At 37.5% G+C, this 21,372-nt stretch overlaps 1 protein-coding gene across 1 annotated transcript; it reads left to right on the top strand.

The window, feature by feature from the left end:
- The first annotated feature begins 16,443 nt into the window (after positions 1–16,443).
- Positions 16,444–20,936, top strand: CYSLTR2 (cysteinyl leukotriene receptor 2). The gene has a single exon (XM_024230963.3). It carries the CDS (start codon positions 16,528–16,530, stop codon positions 17,569–17,571), a length of 1,044 nt encoding a protein of 347 aa, XP_024086731.2. The 5' UTR covers positions 16,444–16,527; the 3' UTR covers positions 17,572–20,936.
- Positions 20,937–21,372: the final 436 nt, after the last annotated feature.

The following is a 21,372-nucleotide window of genomic DNA, read 5'->3' on the forward strand; positions in this document are numbered from 1 at the left end:
ATGACTTTCTTCACAGAATTGGAAAAAACTACTTTAAAGTTCATATGGAACCAAAAAAGAGCCCGCATCGCCAAGTCAATCCTAAGCCAAAAGAACAAAGCTGGAGGCATCACACTACCTGACTTCAAACTATACTACAAGGCTACAGTAACCAAAACAGCATGGTACTGGTACCAAAACAGAGATATAGATCAATGGAACAGAACAGAGCCGTCAGAAATAATGCCACATATCTACAAGTATCTGATCTTTGACAAACCTGAGAAAAACAAGCAATGGGGAAAGGATTCCCTATTTAATAAATGGTGCTGGGAAAACTGGCTAGCCATATGTAGAAAGCTGAAACTGGATCCCTTCCTTACACCTTATACAAAAATCAATTCAAGATGGATTAAAGACTTAAATGTTAGACCTAAAACCATAAAAACCCTAGAAGAAAACCTAGGCATTACCATTCAGGACATAGGCATGGGCAAGGACTTCATGTCTAAAACACCAAAAGCAATGGCAACAAAAGCCAAAATTGACAAATGGGATCTAATTAAACTAAAGAGCTTCTGCACAGCAAAGGAAACTACCATCAGAGTGAACAGGCAACCTACAAAATGGGAGAAAATTTTCGCAACCTACTCATCTGACAAAGGGCTAATATCCAGAATCTACAATGAACTCAAACAAATTTACAAGAAAAAAACAAACAACCCCATCAAAAAGTGGGCGAAGGACATGAACAGACACTTCTCAAAAGAAGACATTTATGCAGCCAAAAAACACATGAAAAAATGCTCACCATCACTGGCCATCAGAGAAATGCAAATCAAAACCACAATGAGATACCATCTCACACCAGTTAGAATGGCAATCATTAAAAAGTCAGGAAACAACAGGTGCTGGAGAGGATGTGGAGAAATAGGAACACTTTTACACTGTTGGTGGGACTGTAAACTAGTTCAACCCTTGTGGAAGTCAGTGTGGCGATTCCTCAGGGATCTAGAACTAGAAATTCCATTTGACCCAGCCATCCCATTACTGGGTATATACCCAAAGGATTATAAATCATGCTGCTATAAAGACACATGCACACGTATGTTTATTGCCACATTATTCACAATAGCAAAGACTTGGAACCAACCCAAATGTCCAACAATGATAGACTGGATTAAGAAAATGTGGCACATATACACCATGGAATACTATGCAGCCATAAAAAATGATGAGTTCATGTCCTTTGTAGGGATATGGATGAAATTGGAAATCATCATTCTCAGTAAACTATCGCAAGAACAAAAAACCAAACACCGCATATTCTCACTCATAGGTGGGAATTGAACAATGAGAACACATGGACACAGGAAGGAGAACATCACACTTCGGGGACTGTTGTGGGGTGGGGGGAGGGGGGAAGGATAGCATTGGGAGATATACCTAATGCTAGATGATGAGTTGTTGGGTGCAGCGCACCAGCATGGCACATGTATACATATGTAACTTACCTGTACATTGTGCACATGTACCATAAAACCTAAAGTATAATAATAATAATAATAATAATAAAAGAAAAAAAAAATTAACAGAAAAAATAAAAATATTTTTATCTGCTTTTTATTAGTAAGTTTGGTAAATAAAAGAGCTCTCATAATAATTTTAAATTAATTTAAATTCAAAGAATATTTGAAAATCTAATTATTCCCATTGTCTTTCCTTTCATGGATGACAAAACAAATCTTGTGTTACCTAACAGCCATTACAGTAAACCCAAAGATAGTTTAGGCACAAAAGACATATTAATAGCTTGATTATTCTGAATTTGGGGCCTGAATTTTGGAAAGAATCAAGAATAGTTGTTCCAGGAGACAAGATGTAAGTCATAAGTATCTAGGGTCCAGAAATAATTATAGATGACATTGTAAAAAAATTGCTATGTGTTAGCAATTAACAATAGTCACTAGAAACAACATTTTATTAAAGCAAGGAGTCTTTTAAAAAATGATTTAAAAATGTCAAAAGCACTGAAAGTTAACAGAATATTTTATTGACAAAAAGAAATATTCACTAATATGGGCATAGCATAACTTAATTTTTGTATATTAAAAAGACTCCAATTCTAATTTTACTCTTTTTGTACATCATTCATGTAACATTCTACAGTAGAGAATTTATTAATATGGCTTTACCTGTATGCATTTAGGCATACACAGATATGTAAATATACAAATAGATAATACATTTTAAATTTTACATTTTAACTATAGCTTTAAAATTAAATCTATTGGATAAAATAATATGTATGTCAAAATAACATTTACCCTCTGAATAAATGGTTTCAACTTTCCTAATAAACAGATAATCAACAGGATATTTATTCTGTATACATATTTGTGTTTCTCTGTATTAAACATTTATATTAATTATCATCTTTAACCAAAGTAATCAACCTTCCTTTTCTTTAGGCACGAAAGAAAAAGGAGAGAAAACATAATTTACTTAGATATTTTTTGGTCTACTAGCATTTATTTCATACAATTTAAACAGTTTCAATATATAAATATATGATGTCATTCAAAGGAATTTGCATGTTTTTTAATCTATTGTCACTTTAAGAAATAAACACAATTGTATTTAATGACCAGTGTTTTTATGTTTATTTAGAAATTGTGTAGGCATCCAAAGGATTATTGTCAATTAACCATTTGTCTAAGTCCTGAAAGTTTGTTAAGGATCAGGAAATTACAATTTTAGTTAACAAATGAAACTTATGATTTGTAGCACTGTAAGAATTTTATAAAAATTATAAAGGTGTTTATTATTATCATTCGCTTTAGTTTAATACAATTTTATATATATTAAAATAAAATTCTAAATTTAGACAAGTTATAGAACTAGTGAAATCTTGTTGAACTCATATAACTAATGTAGAAAATTCAGTTTAATAAAAGAAATTTAACTCTGGCCTTGTAGAAACCAAAATATTGGGCTGACACTAGTTTTTGTATTAAAGTAATTTTTTGAAGACTCTGAATTATGCCAAACATGTAATCTTTTAACTTATATATAATGCCTTTTCTTCTTTTCTCTTAATTATAATAAAGGCTACTGTGTAAATATACTGTTTGTGCCCACAGAAAGAAACACAGTTTAATAACATTTTTTCCCCTTTTTTTTCAGACATTTTGACTATTTGTCTGAACTAGATATCCCTTGAATGTGCACACAAAAAGTGAATGGGTCATTTGATAAGGTAACGATTAATTTCCGAAGAGAGGGGAAAAGAGAGAAAGAGAGGAAGGGGAATAGAGGGAAAAAAAGAAAGAAAAGGGAGCCTGCTGCCGATGAATAAGAAATCAACACCAAAAAAAAAAAAGGCTAACTATGTTCCCTCTGAAAAGAGAGGGAGGAAGGTTTATATGTAAAAGAATAGATTTTGAAATATAAAAAGAGTGACATTAAAATTGGTTTAAGCCCCTGGCGATTTTATCAATTAACTAGCACTTACTAATTCCTAAAGTATGGAAATAAAAGGAGGGGCTATCACCAACTTTAAACAAAAGAATCACTGTTAGACAAACAGAACAATCTCCCCTTGAAGGTTTCTTCACTTTTATAAAGTGCCTCTAAAGTAAACCATCGTGTTTATATTAAAAGTTCCTCAAGGTGGCCATTGCAATTCCAGATTGTCCTTGGTGGAACTGTGCCCGCTGTAGAGATAAACATGCACGTTTGTGTTACATTGCGGAAATCTCAAAGAAACAGGTATCTGGCCTGGAAGAAGTGCAGTTTTAGGTTGAGTGGAGCCCATCAGAGATGCAATGGTCTGTAAGGGTGGCACTTGTCTGACCTTGATTCTCCGATCTTGAGTCTCCAGAATTTGGGCAAAGGTCAGTTGTCTACAATGAGGGCTGAGAAACGAAAAAAATAGTTCTCAAGCTCACAAAGATAAGACAGAGGAAGTCCTTACAAGTATTGAAATGGTGACCTGACACAAAGTTTATCCAAAGGCCAAGTTTGTCTATAGCATGTCAGTCCTGAATTCTCAGTCCTTGGAGCCAGAGGACAGACTTATGGGGACTTGGCTTGTCCTTTCCTTATGGACTTTTCTTTGTATAGACAAACAACACTCAGGACAATAGACAGATCATAGAACAGATGTTAGAGGCTAGAAAACAATATTTCCAACTGACTAGATTTGCAACAAGTTTTACAGACTAGAAAGACTCCAAGGATCTATTCCTAGGAAAACAAAATAAACACATTGCTGACAGTTCTGAACAAAATATCAGAGCCTAGCCATGAACAGGGTCCCACATGTATGCATCATTACTGAGTCAAGGGTACTTGCTTAAGGCAGCAAGGACTTTTGAAGAATCTTGTGAAACTCCATTTTTGTCAATCCTTCAGAGCCCAAGACCACCAGAAACACTCTTGTAATGGAACAAGTTGGCTTTATTACTAATTGCAACAAGGCTTTTTGAAAGCCTTCTCTCATCTTCCTGGGGATCACCTCTCCAGGTGTACAGAGACAGCATAGGTAGGTTGTGGGGGAATGGAGAGGAAGGGGAGCTTCCCTAAGTGAAAACCTAAATGTTTTCCTAAACACAAGCACCATTGAGCAGTTTGTAGATGGAATTTTGCAATCAAAATTGCAGGGTATTCTGTTCAAGCCACACCTTTTTTTCCCTCCATTTTGAGATAATTAAAAATTCCTATGCAGATGTAAAAAAAAAATAGAAAAATCTCTTGTACCCTTTCCCCCAATGGTAACACCTTGCAAGACGATGGTATATCAGAACCTGGCTTTTTTTTTTTTTTTCTTGTCAGAGTCTCACTCCATCACCCAGGCCGGAGTGCAACTGTGTGATCACAGTTCACTTCAGCCTTGATCTCCTGGGTTCAAGTGATCCTCTCATCTCAGCCTCCTGAGGAGCTGGGACTACAGGCATGTGCCACCACACCCAGCTAATCTTTTTCATTTTCTTTTCTTTTCTTTCTTTCCTTCTTTCCTTCTTCTCTTTCTTCTTTCTTTCTTTCTTTCTCTCTTTCTCTTTTTCTTTTCTTTCTCTTTTTTCTCTTTCTTTCCCTTTCTTTCTCTTTCCTTATCCTTTCCTTTTCTTTCTTTCTTTCTTCTTTCTTTCTTTCTTTTCTCTCTCTCTCTCTCATAGAGATAGGGTCTCAGGTCTCACTATGTTGCCTAGACTCATCTCAAACTTCTGCACAGCCCAAATATTGACATTAATACAGTTATGATGTAGAACATTTCTGTCACCACAAGGATGCCTCAAACTCCACTTTTTAGCTACCTCTACTTCCCTCCCACCCCCACCACCTTCTTAATCCCTGGCAATTACAAATCTGTGTTCTCCATTTCTATAATTTTGTCAGTTCAAGGATGTTATATAAATGGGATCACACTGTATGATTAGTTTTTATTTTCACATAGCATAGCTCCCTAGAGATTTATTCAAGTTACCAAATGTATTAATGGTTCACTCCTTTCATTGCTGAGCAGAATTCCATGGTATGCATGTAACACTGTTTAACTATTGAAGACTATCTGAGTTATTTCCAGTTTGGGGCTATTACAAATAAAACTGCAGTAATCACTGACTTATAGGTTTTTATGTAACCATAAGTTTTCATTTCCCTGGGATAAATGCCCAGGAGTATAATTACTGGAATGCATGGTAGTTGCATGTTTAGTTTTTTAGGAAACAGCCAAATTGTTTTCCAGAATGACCGTATCATTTTACACTCTCACCAGCAATGTCTGAGTGATCCAGTTTCTCTGTATTTGATGTAGTCACTATTTTTTATTTAGCCATTCTAATAAGTATGTAGTAATACCTCATTGTGGTTTTAATTTGCATTTCCCTAATGGCCAATAATGTTGAACAATTTTTTATGTGCGTATATGCTATCTGTATATCTCCTAAAATGTTTGTTTCTATCTTTTGCACATTTTCTAATTGGAGTTTTTTATTTGTTTGCTTGTTTTACTGTTGATATTCAAGAGTTCTTTATATATTCTAAATAATCCTGTTTTGATAAGTGATTTGCAAATATTCTCTCCCAGTCTGTAACTTGTATTTTCATCCTCTTAGCAGAGTATTTTGTGGAGCAAAAATTTATCATCTTGATGAGCTCCAATTTGTCAATTTTTCTTTTATGGATCATGTTTTTGGTGTCAAGTCTAAGAACTCTTTGCCAGTCCTAGATCCCTAAAATTTTTTTCCTAAAAATTTTATAATTTTACATTCTAGGGAAAACTAAGTTCCAAGATGGCCGAATAGGAAGAGCTCCAGTCTGCAGATTCCAGTGTGAGGAATGCAGAAGATGGGTGATTTCTGCATTTCCAACTGAGGTACTGGGTTCATCTCACTGGGGCTTGTCAGACAGTGGGTGCAGTCCATGGAGCAGGGCAGAGCATTGCCTCACCCGGGAAGCGCAAGCGGTCAGGGAATTCCCTTTCCTAGCAAAAGGAAGCCGTGACAGATGGTACCTGGAAAATTGGGACACTCCCGCCCTAATACTGTGCTTTTCCAACGGCCTTAGCAAACGGCACACCAGGAGATTATATCCCGCGCCTGGCTCGGAAGGTCCCACGCCCACGGAACCTCGCTCACTGCTAGCACAACAGTCTGAGATCGAACTGCAAGGTGGCAGCCAGGCTGGTGGAGGGGCATCCACCATTGATGAGGCTTGAGTAGGTAAACAAAGCAGTCGGGAAGCTCAGACTGGGTGGAGCCCACCGCAGCTCAAGGAGGCCTGTCTGCCTTTGTAGACTCCACCTCTGGGGGCAGGGCATAGCTGAACAAAAGGCAGCAGAAACTTCTGCAGACTTAAACGTCCCTGTCTGACAGCTTTGAAGAGAGTAGTGCTTCTCCCAGCATGGAGTTTGAGATCTGAGAATGGACAGACTGCCTCCTCAAGTGGGTCCCTGACCCCCGAGTAGCCTAACTGGGAGAAATCTCCCAGTAGGGGCCAACTGACACCTCATACAGCTGGGTGCCCCTTTGAGATGAAGCTTCCAGAGGAAGGATCAGGCAGCAACATTTGCCATTCTTCTATATTTGCTGTTCTGCAGCCTCCACTGGTGATACTCAGGCAAACAGGGTCTGGAGTGGATCTCCAGCAAATTCCAACAGACCTGCAGCTGAGGGTCCTGACTGTTAGAAGGAAAACTAACACACAGAAAGGACATCCACACCAATACTCCATCTGTATGTCACCATCATCAAAGACCAAAGGTAGATAAAACCACAAAGATGGGGAGAAACCAGAGCAGAAAAGCTGAAAATTCTAAAAATCAGAGTGCCTCTTCTCCTCCAAAGGAATGCAGCTCCTTGCCAGCAATGGAACAAAGCTGGACGGAGAATGACTTTGAAGAGTTGAGAGAAGAAGGCTTCAGACCATCGGTAATAACAAACTTCTCCGAGCTAAAGGAGGATGTTCTAACCCATCGTGAAGAAGCTAAAAACCTTGAAAAAAGATTAGACAAATGGCTAACTAGAATAAACAGTGTAGAGAAGTCCTTAAATGACCTGATGGAGCTGAAAACCATGGCACAAGAACTATGTGACGCATGCACAAGCTTCAGTAGCTGATTTGATCTAGTGGAAGAAAGGTTATCAGTGATTTAAGATCAAATGAATGAAATGAAGTGAGAAGAGAAGTTTAGAGAGAAAAAAGTAAAAAGAAATGAACAAAGCCTCCAAGAAATATGGGACTATGTGAAAAGACCAAAACTATGTCTGATTGGTGTACCTGCAAGTGACGGGGAGAATGGAACCAAGTTGCAAAACACTCTTCAGGATATTATCCAGGAGAACTTCCCCAACCTAGCGAGGCAGGCCAACATTCAAATTCAGGAAATACAGAGAATGCCACAAAGATACTCATCGAGAAGAGCAACTCCAAGACACATAATTGTCAGATTCACCAAAGTTGAAATGAAGGAAAAAATGTTAAAGGCACCCAGAGAGAAAGGTAGGGTTACCCACAAAGGGAAGCCCATCAGACTAACAGCGGATCTCTTGGCAGAAACTCTACAAGCCAGAAGAGAGTGGGGGCCAATATTCAACATTCTTAAGGAAAAGAGTTTTCAACCCAGAATTTCATATCCAGCCAAACTAAGCTTCATAAGTGAAGGAGAAATAAAATCCCTTACAGACAAGCAAATGCTGAGAGATTTTGTCACCACCAGGCCTGCCTTACAAGAGCTCCTGAAGGAAGCACTAAACATGGAAGGAGCAACCAGTATCAGCCACTGCAAAAACATGCCAAATTGTAAAGACCATCAATGCTAGGAGGAAACTGCATCAACTAACGAGCAAAATAACCAGCTAACATCATAATAACAAGATCAAATTCACACATAACAATATTAACCTTAAATGTAAATGGGCTAAGTGCTCTAATTAAAAGACACAGACTGGCAAATCAGATAAAGAGTCAAGACCCATCAGTGTGCTGTATTCAGGAGACCCATCTCACATGCAGAGACACACATAGGCTCAAAATAAAAGGATGGAGGAAGATCTACCAAGCGAATGGAAAACAAAAAAAAAGCAGGGGTTGCAATCCTAGTCTCTGATAAAACAGACTTTAAACCAACAAAGATCAAAAGAGACAAAGAAGGCTGTTACATAATGGTAAAGGGATCAATTCAACAAGAAGAGCTAACTATCTTAAATATATATGCACCCAATACAGGAGCACCCAGATTCATAAAGCAAGTCCTTAGAGACCTACAAAGAGACTTAGACTCCCACACAATAATAATGGGAGACTTTAACACCCCACTGTCAACATTAGACAGATCAATGAGACAGAAAGTTAACCAGGATATCCAGGAATTGAACTCAGCTCTGTGCAAAGTGGACCTAATAGACATCTACAGAACTCTCCACCCCAAGTCAACAGAATATACATTCTTCTCAGCACCACATCACACTTATTCCAAAGCTGACCACATAGTTGGAAGTAAAGCACTCCTCAGCAAATGCAAAAGAAGAGAAATTATAACAAACTGTCTCTCAGACCACAGTGCAATCAAACTAGAATTCAGGGTTAAGAAACTCACTCAAAACTTCTCAACTACATGGAAACTGAACAATCTGTTCCTGAATGACTACTGAGTACATAACAAAATGAAGGCAGAAATAAAGATATTCTTTGAAACCAATGAGAGCAAAGACATAACATACCAGAATCTCTGGGACAATTTAAAGCAGTGTGTAGAGGGAAATTCATAGCACTAAATGCCCACAGGAGAAAGCAGGAAAGATCTAAAATTTACCCCCTAACATCACAATTAAAAGAACTAGAGATGTGAGAGCAAACACATTCAAAAGCTAGCAGAAGTCAAGAAATAACTAAGATCAAAGCAAAACTGAAGGAAATAGAGACACAAAAACCCTTCAAAAAATCAATGAATCCAGGAGCTGGTTTTTTGAAAAGATCAACAAAATTGATAGACTGCTAGCAAGACTAATAAAGAAGAAAAGAGAGAAGAATCAAATAGATGCAATAAAAAATGATAAAGGGGATATCACCACTGATCCCACAGAAATACAAACTACTGTCAGAGAATACTATACACACCTCTAAGCAAATAAACTAGAAAATCTAGAAGAAATGGATAAATTCCTGGACACGTACACCCTCCCAAGACTAAATCAGGAAGAAGTTGAATCCCTGAATAGACCAATAACAGGTTCTGAAATTGAGGGACTAATTAATATCCTACCAACCAAAAAAAGTCCGGGACCAGACAGATTCACAGCCGAATTCTACCAGAGGTACAAAGAGGAGCTGGTACCATTCCTTCTGAAACTATTCCAATCAATAGAAAAAGGGAATCCTCCCTAATTCATTTTATGAGGCCAACATCATCCTGATACCAAAGCCTGGCAGAGACACAACAAAAAAAGAGAATTTTAGACTGATGTCCCTGATGAACATTGATGCAAAAATCCTCAATAAAATATTGGCAAACCGAATCCAGCAGCACATCAAAAAGCTTATCCACCACAATCAAGTTGGCTTCATCCCTGGGATGCAAGGCTGGTTCAACATATGCAAATCAATAAACGTAATCCATCATGTAAACAGAACCAAAGACAAAAACCACATGATTATCTCAATAGATGCAGAAAAGGCCTTCAACAAAATTCAACAGTCCTTCATGCTAAAAACTCTCAATAAACTAGGTATTTGGACGTATCTCAAAATAATAAGAGCTATTTATGACAAACCCACAGCCAATATCATACTGAATGGGCAAAAACTGGAAGCATTCCCTTTGAAAACAGGCACAAGACAGGGATGCCCTCTCTCACCACTTCTATTCAACATAGTGTTGGAAGTTCTGGCCAGGGTAATTAGGCAGGAGAAGGAAATAATGGGTATTCAATTAGGAAAACAGGAAGTCAAATTGTCACTGTTTGCAGATGACATGATTGTATATTTAGAAAACCCCATCGTCTCAGCACAAAATCTCCTTAAGCTGATAAGCAACTTCAGCAAAGTCTCAGGACACAAAATCAAGTGCAAAAATCACAAGCATTCCTATATGCTAATAACAGACAAACAAAGAGCTAAATCATGAGTGAACTTCCATTCACAATTGCTTCAAAGAGAATAAAATACCTAGGAATCCAACTTACAAGGGATGTGAAGGGCCTCTTCAAGGAGAACTACAAACCACTGCTCAATGAAATAAAAGAGGACACAAACAAATGGAAGAACATTCAATATTGTGAAAATGGCCATACTGCCCTAGGTAATTTATAAACTCAATGCCATCCCCATCAAGCTACCAGTGACTTTCTTCACAGAATTGGAAAAAACTACTTTAAAGTTCAAATGGAACCAAAAAAGAGCCCGCATTGCCAAGACAATCCTAAGCCAAAAGAGCAAAGCTGGAGGCATCATGTTACCTGAATTCAAACTATACTACAAGGCTACAGTAACCAAAACATCATGGTACTGGTACCAAAACAGAGATATAGACCAATGGAACAGAATAGAGCCTCTGGAAGTAATACCACACATCTACAACCACCTGACCTTTGACAAACCTGACAAAAACAAGAAATGGGGAAAGGATTCCCTATTTAATAAATGGTGCTGGGAAAACTGGCTAGCCATATGTAGAAAGCTGAAACTGGATCTCTTCCTTACACCTTATACAAAAATTAATTCAAGATAGATTAAAGACTTAAATGTAAAACCTAAAATCTGGCTAATATCCAGAATCTACAAAGAACTTAAACAAATTTACAAGAAAAAATCAAACAACCCCATCAAAAAGTGGGCAAAGGATATGAACAGACACTTCTCAAAAGAAGACATTTATGCAACCAACAGACACATGAAAAAATGCTCATCATCACTGGCCATCAGAGAAATGCAAATCAAAACCACAATGAGATACCATCTCACACCAGTTAGAATGGCAATCATTAAAAAGTCAGGAAACAACAGGTGCTGGAGAGGTTGTGGAGAAACAGGAACACTTTTACACTGTTGGTGGGAGTGTAAACTAGTTCAACCATTGTGGAAGACAGTGTGGCGATTTCTCAAAGATCTAGAACTAGAAATACCATTTGAGCCAGCCATACCATTACTGGGCATACACTCAAAGGATTATAAATCGTGCTACTATAAAGACAAATGCACACATATGTTTACTGTGGCACTAGTCACAATAGCAAAGACTTGGAACCAACCCAAATGTCCATCAATGATAGACTGGATTAAGAAAATGTGGCACATATACACCATGGAATACTATGCAGCCATAAAAAAGGATGAGTTCATGTCCTTTGTATGGACATGAATGACCTGGAAACCATCATTCTGAGCAAACTATTGCAAGGACAGAAAACCAAACACTGCATGTTCTCATTCATAGGTGGGAATTGAACAATGAGAACACTTGGACACAGGGTGGGGAACATCACACACCAGGGCCTGTCATGGGGTTGGGGGAGGGGGAGGGATAGCATTAGGAGATATACCTAATGTAAATGAGGAGTTAATGGGTGCAGCACACCAACATGGCACATGTATACATATGTAACAAAACTGCACGTTGTGCACATGTACCCTAGAACTTAAAGTATAATAATAACAATAAAAATTTTACATTCTACATGAAGTCCATGCTGCATTTTAGTTAATTTTTGTATAAGGTGTGAGATTTAGTTCAAGGTTTGTTTTTTTGCCTATGGCTATCCGATTGCTCCAGCGCCTCTGAAAAGCCTATCTTTCCTCCACTGTATTGTTTTTGCACTTCTGTAAACAGTTAATTTGGGCATAGTTATGTGGGTCTGTTTCTGGGTTTCTATTCTTTTCTGTTGATCTATCTGTTTGTCCTTCAGCCAATACCATACATTCCTAATTACTTTAGCTGTAAAATAAGTCTTGAAATTAGATGGATTGATTCTTCCCACTTCAATCTTCTTTTTCAAAATGTTTTAGCTATTCTAGTTCCTCTGCCTTTTCATTTAAGATTTAGAATAATCCTATCTATATCTACAAAAAAACTTACAAGGATTTTACTGGGAATTTCATAATTTTGTATATAAATCTGGGGAGAATTGACATCTTTATTCCACTGTCTTCTAATCTATGACATGGCATGTTTCTCCATTTCTTTAAAACTTTAATTTCTTTCACCAATAATTTGTAGTTTTCAGCATGCAAGTCCTGTACATGTCTTGTGAGATTTACACCTGTCTTTCATTTTAATTTTGATTGAATATAAATAGTATTGCATTTTTAACTTCAGTGTGCTCATATGTGTATTACTAGTTTATAAAATATAATATATTTTCTATGTTTATTTTGTATTCTGCCACTTTGCTAAATTCACTTATTAGCTCTATGAGATTTTTGTTTTCTTTGTGTGTGTGCACGTATGTGTATGTTTGTAGGTCTCTTGGGGTTTTCTATGTAACTATGTCATCTACAGATAGGAAGCATTTTATTTCTTCCTTTCTAATCTATATGATATTTATTTCCTTTTTGTGTTTTTGCCTTATTTCGCTGGTTAGAACTTATAGCACTATGTTGAATAAGACAGTGAGAATGGGCATCCTTGCGTTGTTCCTTATCTTATGGGGGAGACACTCAGTCTTTTACTATGAAGTATAATGTTATCTGTAGGTTTTTTGTACGTGCTCTTTATCAAGTTCAGGAAGTTCCTCTTTACTCCTGTATTTCTGAGAGTTTTGATTGTGAATTGATATTGAATTTTGTCATGCACTTTTTAAAATATTAATTGATATGATTACTTGGTCATGGTGCATAATTCTTTTCATATATTGCTAAATTTTATTTGATGGTATTTTGCTAAGGGTATTTTGCACCTACATTCACAGGGGATATTCATCCATAGTCTTTTGTTTTGTTCTGTATTAACTTTGCCTCGTTTTGGTATCAGGGTAATACCTAGCTTCAATAAAATAAATTGGGAAATACCTTTGTCTTCTATTTTCTGGAAGACACTGTATGGAATTAGTGTTAATTCTTATTTAAATAGTTGGTAGAATTCTCCAGTGAAGCCATCTGGATCTGGAGATTTCTTTTTTGAGAGTTTTTCAATTAAGAATTTAATTTCCTTAATAATTATGGGGATATTCAAATTATATATTTAATGTTGGGTGAGTTGAGATATTTTTCATTTTATGAGGAATTAGTCTAGTTCCTCTAAGTTGTGAAATTTATGTTTGTAGGGTTTATTCAAAGTATTTTCTCATTATCCTTTTGATGCCTCAGGTATCTATCGATAGTGTTATCTCCTGTTTTATTCCTGACAATGGAAATGTATGTCTGTTCTACTTTTTTTTGTACCTCTTGCTAGAGATTTGTCAATTGTATCAGGAGATGTAACATTTTATTTAATATATGCAAATTTTAATTCATTATTGTCTTTGTCTGTTCTGCTACTATAAGAAAGTTACCTGGCCAGGCATGGTGGCCCACGCCTATAATCTAACGGTTTGAAGGCCAAGGTGGGAGGATCACTTGAGCTCAGGAATTCAAGACCAGCCTGCGCAACATGGAGACACAGCATCTCTACAAAAAAGAAAAAATAGCTGGGCATGGTGGCATGCACCTGTAATCGATTGTATTGACTTTTTTCAAATAACCAGTTTTTCATTTCATTTTTTTCTCTATTTTTTTCTGTTTTCAATTTCTTGATTTCTGCTCTTTACTATCTCCTTCCTTTTGCTTGCTTTTCTTTTTCTTGAGGATGGAGCTTATATTCTTATTTCGTGACTTTTCCTTTTTGTAATGTATGAATTTAGTGTTATACAGTTTTGTCCTAATACTGCATTTGCTACATCTCACAAATTTATATTTTCACTTTTATTCAGTTTAATATATTTTTTTGTTTCCCTTGAGATTTCCTTTTTGACCCATGGATTATTCAGAAGTGTGTTGTTTGGTTTTCAAGTGTTTTGAGGGTTTCCTCTTATCTTGCTGCTGTTGATTTCTAGTTTGATTCCTTTGTTGTTAGAGAACACATTCTATATTATTTCAATTATTTGAAATCTATCGAGGTTTGTTTTATGTCCCAGGATGTGGTTTATCTTGGTATAAGTTTTGTGAACACTTAAAAGCATAAGTATTCTGCTTTTGTTGGGTGAAGTGTTTTATACATGTCAATTTGATCCTGTTGGTTGATGGTGTTTTTAGTTTGTCTATACCTTTGCCGAGTTTTTGTCTATTTGCTTCATCAATTGCTGAGAGAGGTCCTTGAAGTCACCAAATATCTTTCCTTTCAGTTTTATCAGTTTTGCAACTCTGTTGTTTGGTGCAAACCCATTTAGAATTGGTATGTCTTCTTAGTGGTTAAACCCTGTTATTATTATATAGTGTCCCTCACTGTCTCTGGCAATGTCATTTGCTTTGAAGTCCATTTTAGTTGATACTAAAAGAGCCATTCCTTATTTCCTTTGATTTGAATAACATGCATTTTTTCTATCCTTTTACTTTCAACCAGCCAATACTGCTATTTGAAGTGTTTGTTATAGGCAGTACATAATTAAGTCATTTAAAAAATATATTCCATTCCTCTATCTTTTAATTGGTATATTTAGACTACTTATATTTAATGTAATTATTGATGAATCAGGGATGTCTGCCATTTTATTTTTTGTTTTCTGTTTTTATTATCTGTTTTCTTTTTCCTGCCTTGTTGTTGGTTATCTGAACACTTTTTAGAATTCCATTTTTATTTATCTGTAATGTTTTTGAGTGTATCCCTTTGTATATCATTTTAGTGGATGCTCTAGGTATTTCTCTCTATATATAATATATATATATATGTATATAAAGATATATATATATCTTATGATAGTCTATTAGCATCATCATTCTACCAGTTCAAGTGAAGTATAGAAAACTTATTTCCTCTTATGTCTCTTTGCCTTCCCTCATTTATAATATAATTATCTTAATAATTCCTCTACATACATTTAAAACCACATCAGGCAGCATTAATGTTTTTGTTTCAAAACATTAAATGTAACTTAAACTCTAAAAGAGAAGGACAGCCTATTGTATTTACATAGATTTTGGCTTACCATGTTCTTTCTTATTTTCTAATATTCTAAGCTTCCTTCTTTTATGAATTCCTTTCTGTTTAGAGAACTTCCTTTAGTCATTCTTTGTTGTTTGTTTGTTTTTTGTTTTGTTTTGTTGTTGTTTTTTTTTTGAGATGGAGTTTCACTCTTGTTGCCCAAGCTGGAGTGCAATGGCATGATCTTGGCTCATTACAACTTCTGCCTCCAGGTTCAGGTGGTTCTCCTGCCTCAGCCTCCTGGGTAGCTGAGATTACAGGTGCCTGCCACTGGGCCCAGCTAATTTTTGTATTTTTAGTAGAGACGGAGTTTCACCATGTTGGCCAGACTGGTCTTGAACTCCTGACCTCATGTGATCCACCAGCCTCAGCTTCCCAAACTGCTGGGATTACAGGCGTGAGTCACCGCGTCCAGCCTTGTCATTCTTTTAAGATAGGTCTGCTGGCAACAAAGTCTTAGTTTTCTGTCTGAAAAAGTCTTGATTTTCTCTTTGTACTTGAAGGATATTTTTGCTGGACATAGAATACTAGGTTGGCAGGTCTTTTCTTTCAGCATTTGAGAAATGTGCCATTTCCTTCTGTCCTCCATAGTTTCTGATGAGAAATCTGCTATTCAGTAGTTTTAGGCTGCAATATCATAGTAAGGTATTCATGTCAACAGGGGCACTAGGTCACAAATTCCCTAAGTTTGAAGTGTCAGCTTCAACCAAACAAATTAATGACTATTCTACATTCAAAAATCAGGAAATTTAAATTTATTACGAAATGTAATGCAGCATATAGTAAAGACTTAACCAGTGTTTTAAAACTCAACTTTCAAAGAAAAGATAATATTGCTCCCTGTTTCATTAAAACCTAGAGAGGTGTAATCAGTAAGCAAGAAGGAAAAAGGGAAATTCACAAAGTAACTTTTTGTGTCTGTTTCTTTTTAACCCAGCATGGAGAGAAAATTTATGTCCTTGCATCCATCCATCTCCATATCAGAAATGGAACCAAATGGCACCTTCAGCAATAACAACAATAGCAGGAACTGCACAATCAAAAACTTCAAGACAGAATTTTTCCCAATTGTATATCTGATAATATTTGTCTGGGGAGTATTGGGAAATGGTTTGTCCATATATGTTTTCCTGCAGCCTTATAAGAAGTCCACATCTGTGAACATTTTCATGCTAAATCTGGCCATTTCAGATCTCCTGTTCATAAGCACGCTTCCCTTCAGGGCTTACTATTACCTTAGAGGCTCCAATTGGATATTTGGAGACCTGGCCTGCAGGATTATGTCTTATTCTTTCTATGTCAACATGTACAGCAGTATTTATTTCCTGACCGTGCTGAGTGTTGTGCGTTTCCTGGCAACGGTTCACCCCTTTCGGCTTCTGCATGTCACCAGCATCAGGACTGCCTGGATCCTCTGTGGGATCATATGGATCCTTATCATGGCTTCCTCAATAATGCTCCTGGACAGTGGCTCTGAGCAGAAGGGCAGTGTCACATCATGCTTAGAGCTGAATCTCTATAAAATTGCTAAGCTGCAGACCATGAACTATATTGCCTTGGTGGTGGGCTTCCTGCTGCCATTTTTCACACTCAGCATCTGTTATCTGCTGATCATTCGGGTTCTGTTAAAAGTGGAGGTCCCAGAATCGGGGCTGCGGGTTTCTCACAAGAAGGCACTGACCACCATCATCATCACCTTGATCATCTTCTTCTTGTGTTTCCTGCCCTATCACACACTGAGGACCCTCCACTTGGCGACATGGAAAGTGGGTATATGCAAAGACAGGCTGCATAAAGCTGTGGTTATCACACTGGCCTTGGCGGCAGCCAATACCTGCTTCAATCCTCTGCTCTATTACTTTGCTGGGGAGAATTTTAAGGACAGACTAAGGTCTGCACTCAGAAAAGGCCATCCACAGAAGGCAAAGACAAAGTGTGCTTTCCCTGTTAGTGTGTGGTTGAGAAAGGAAACAAGAGTATAAGGAGTTCTTAGATGAGACCTGTTCTTGCATCCTTGTGTCCATCTTCATTCACTCATAGTCTCCAAATGACTTTGTATTTACATCATTCCCAACAAATGTTGATTCTTAATATTTAGTTGACCATTACTTTTGTTAATAAGACCTACTTCAAAAATTTTATTCAGTGTATTTTCAGTTGTTGAGTCTTAATGAGGGATACAGGAGGAAAAATCCCTACTAGAGTCCTGTGGGCTGAAATATCAGACTGGGAAAAAATGCAAAGCATATTGGATTCTACTTTTCTTCAGATATTGAACCAGATCTCTGGCCCATCAGGCTTTCTAAATTCTTCAAAACAGCCACAACTTCCCCAGCTTCTCCAGCTCTCCTGTCCTTTTCAATCCCCTGAGATATAGTCAACTAACGATGCTACTGGAAGCCCCAGAGCAGAAAAGAAGCACATGTTAAGATTCAGGGAAAGACTAACTGTGAAGAGGAAGGCTGTCCTATAACAAAGCAGCATCAAGTCCCAAGTAAGGACAGTGAGAGAAAAGAGGGGAGAAGGATTGGAGCAAAAGAGAACTGGCGATAAGTAGGGGAAGGAAGAATTTCATTTTGCATTGGGAGAGAGGTTCTAACACACTGAAGGCAACACTATTTCTACTGTTTCTCTCTTGCCAGGGTATTAGGAAGGACAGGAAAAGTAGGAGGAGGATCTGCGGCATTGCCCTAGGAAATGAAAGAATTGTGTATAGAATGAAAGGGGGATCATCAAGGACATGTATCTCAAATTTTATTTGAGATGCAGGTTAGTTGACCTTGCTGCAGTTCTCGTTCCCATTAATTCATTGGGATGGAAGCCAAAAATAAAAGAGGTGCCTCTGAGGATTAGGGTTGGGCACTCAAGGGAAAGATGGAGTAGAGGGCAAATTGCAAAGGTTGTTGCACTCCTGAAATTCTATTAACATTTCGGCAGAAGATGAGTAGGGAGATGCTGCCTTCCCTTTTGAGATAGTGTCGAAAAACACTAGATAGTGTGAGAGGTTCCTTTCTGTCCACTGAAACAAGGCTAAGGATAATACCAACTACTCCCACCACGACCATTGTACTGACAACAATTGAATGCAGTCTCCCTGCAGGGCAGATTATGCCAGGTACTTTACATTCATTGATCCCATTTGACATTCACACCAAAGCTTTGGGTTCCATTTTACAGCTGAAGAAATTGAAGCTTAGAGAAATTAAGAAGCTTGTTTAAGTTTACACAGCTAGTAAGAGTTTTAAAAATCTCTGCGCAGAAGTGTTGGCTGGGTGCTCTCCCCACCACTACCCTCGTAAACTTCCAGGAAGATTGGTTGAAAGTCTGAATAAAAGCTGTCCTCTCCTACCAATTTCCTCCCCCTCCTCACTCTCACAAGAAAACCAAGAGTTTCTCTTTAGAGTTGTTGACTCGTACTACAGTAAAGGGTGGAGGTGATATGGCATTCTGAAAGTAGGGAGGGACTAAGTCAGTCGTCATACTAAACACAAATCCCAGTACCCTTTCCTTATTTAGCTACCAGAATGATGACAGACAGACTCAAACCCTGTCAAGACAGGACCCTGGAGGATCCTTCTATGGGGAAACTATATAATCTGAAAAAAAGGCTGACAGATACAAATAGTTGAGGATCCTTCAACACAAAAGCTGAGTGTCTGCCCTATTACTCACCTGACAACGAAGCCCACAATGCAACAAATCCCTTCCACTCACAGCATTTGGTCAACCTGTCAGAGCCTCATTTTTAATTGTGAACAATAGTCAATGAACACAATACATTTGAGGGAAAGGCCGTAACATGAAAGGCACCAACAAATAAATGTGAGAGTAGATAGAGCCCTTCTGAGTATAAAAGTTCCTCCAAAATAAGAGATTAAACCAAGATAGAGGAAAACACAGTAGCTGGGAAGCAAGGAATCCAACACAGGAGAAAGTGAAGAGAATTCCCAGGATGTTGGTGTGTAGCAGGCTTAGAAAGCAACTCATTCATGTTGGAGCAGGACTCTTAAAGGACTCTAGGAGAGATGTCTTCCAGAAAAAGAAGAAATTAATTGATTCATACACATTGAGAGGGATTTAGATTTCTCTTGCAGAGATTGAGATAAACTAGTCATAAATACATAGAAAAATAAGCAAGTAAAAACACAATACAGTTTTTAAGTGCTAGAGGAAAAGAAACTTTTGTATTAGAAAGGAAATATAACCACAGTGCACTACATGGCTCAGCTGTGAATAATATTTACATAGAGGATAATGTGAATATAATAGTCTCCCATTATCTGTGGTTTTGCTTTCTGCAGTTCAGTCACAGCCAACCAGTCTGAAAATATTAAATGGAAAATTCCAGAAATAATTCTTAAGTTTTAAAACGTGCTGTTTTGAGTAGCATGTTGAAATCTCACGCTATCCCCCTCCACCCATGTTCTGGGCAGGGCAAAGTGGGATGGTGTGAGATTTTTCCAGTGGATCCACAATGTATATGCTACCCACCCATGAGTCACTTAGTCATTATCTGGTTGCTCAGACCAACTGTTGTGGTATAACAGTGCTTGTGTTAAAGTCACTCTTATTTTACTTACTAATGTCCCCAAAGCATAAGAGTAGTGATGCTGGCAAATAAGATACGCCAAAGAGAAGCTGTAAAGTGCTTCCTCTAACAGAAAAGGTGAAAGTTCTTGACTTAATAAGGAAAGAAAAAAAACACATGCTGAAGTTGCTAAGATCTACAGTAAGAACAAATCCATCTGTAAAATTGTGAAGAAGGCAAAAGAAATTTGTGCTAGTTTTGCTGTTGCACCTCAAGCTGCAAAAATTATTTATTACACCCCACAGTGTGTGATAAACACTTAGTTAAGATGAAAAGGTATAAAATTTATGGGTGGAAGACATGAACAGAAATGTGTTCCAATTGACAGCAATCAGGTTTGGTACTATTCGGGTTTGGTGCTATTCGTATTCAGGGTCTTGGAATGCAACTCCCACAGATAAGGGGGTGCTGCTGGAGTGAAATACTGTGATACAACCTTTTTTCCAGGAAATGAAGGGAGAAGATGTGCACGTGTGTGGGAGAGGTATAAGAGACCTATGTTGCCATATTCCATCACACAAAATGCATAATAACTAAATCTGGAAAATGATGAATAGCTGTACAACCATATTATTTAGCAATAGGAGGTAAATACAGGTAGAAGCAGAAGAAAGAATGGGCAGGGGTTACCTCTATGGAGAAGCTGGGGTGGGAGGATAGGGTGGGGACTTCCCATTTTAAAAACTGTGTAATTGCCTAACTTGTGAATATGTATTTCTGAAGTAAAATAAAAATTAAAATTAAATTTTAAAATTCAAACTAATTCTGAGTTGTTTTTTAAAACAAAAACAAAAAAAGACAAGAAAGCCCATCAGAAATGGAAACTGAACATTGACAGAAGAAAGGAAAGCAGGAAAGGACCAGAGCTGGATTTGGGTTCTTGAGAGAAGCCCATCTAGTCCTGCCATGGGAGGCAAGTCCTCTCTTGGGGTGAGGAAAGTCACTTTCTGGGGTTAGAGAGATTTGATATGTTACTTGGGATATTTTTAGTTGCAAGTAACAGAAAACCCAACCCCAAGTGGCTTATATAATAAAGGGGTTTGATTATCTCATATAACTAAAATGTACCAAGGGAAGTTGGACTTCAGGCCTTGTTCAACCAGGGCATCTGTGGGCCTTCCTCCCCAGATGTTGGCTCTGCCACATGGGTGAATCCTCTCATGGAAACAAGCTGACTGCAAGCAGCCTGAGACAA

Source organism: Pongo abelii, chromosome 14 (assembly GCF_028885655.2).
Source record: "Pongo abelii isolate AG06213 chromosome 14, NHGRI_mPonAbe1-v2.0_pri, whole genome shotgun sequence".
Lineage (NCBI taxonomy): Eukaryota > Metazoa > Chordata > Mammalia > Primates > Hominidae > Pongo > Pongo abelii.

What these genes read in the sequence shown, in the direction of transcription:
- CYSLTR2 (XM_024230963.3), top strand. Translation starts at nt 16,528, where the DNA reads ATGGAGAGAAAATTTATGTCCTTGCATCCATCCATCTCCATATCAGAA.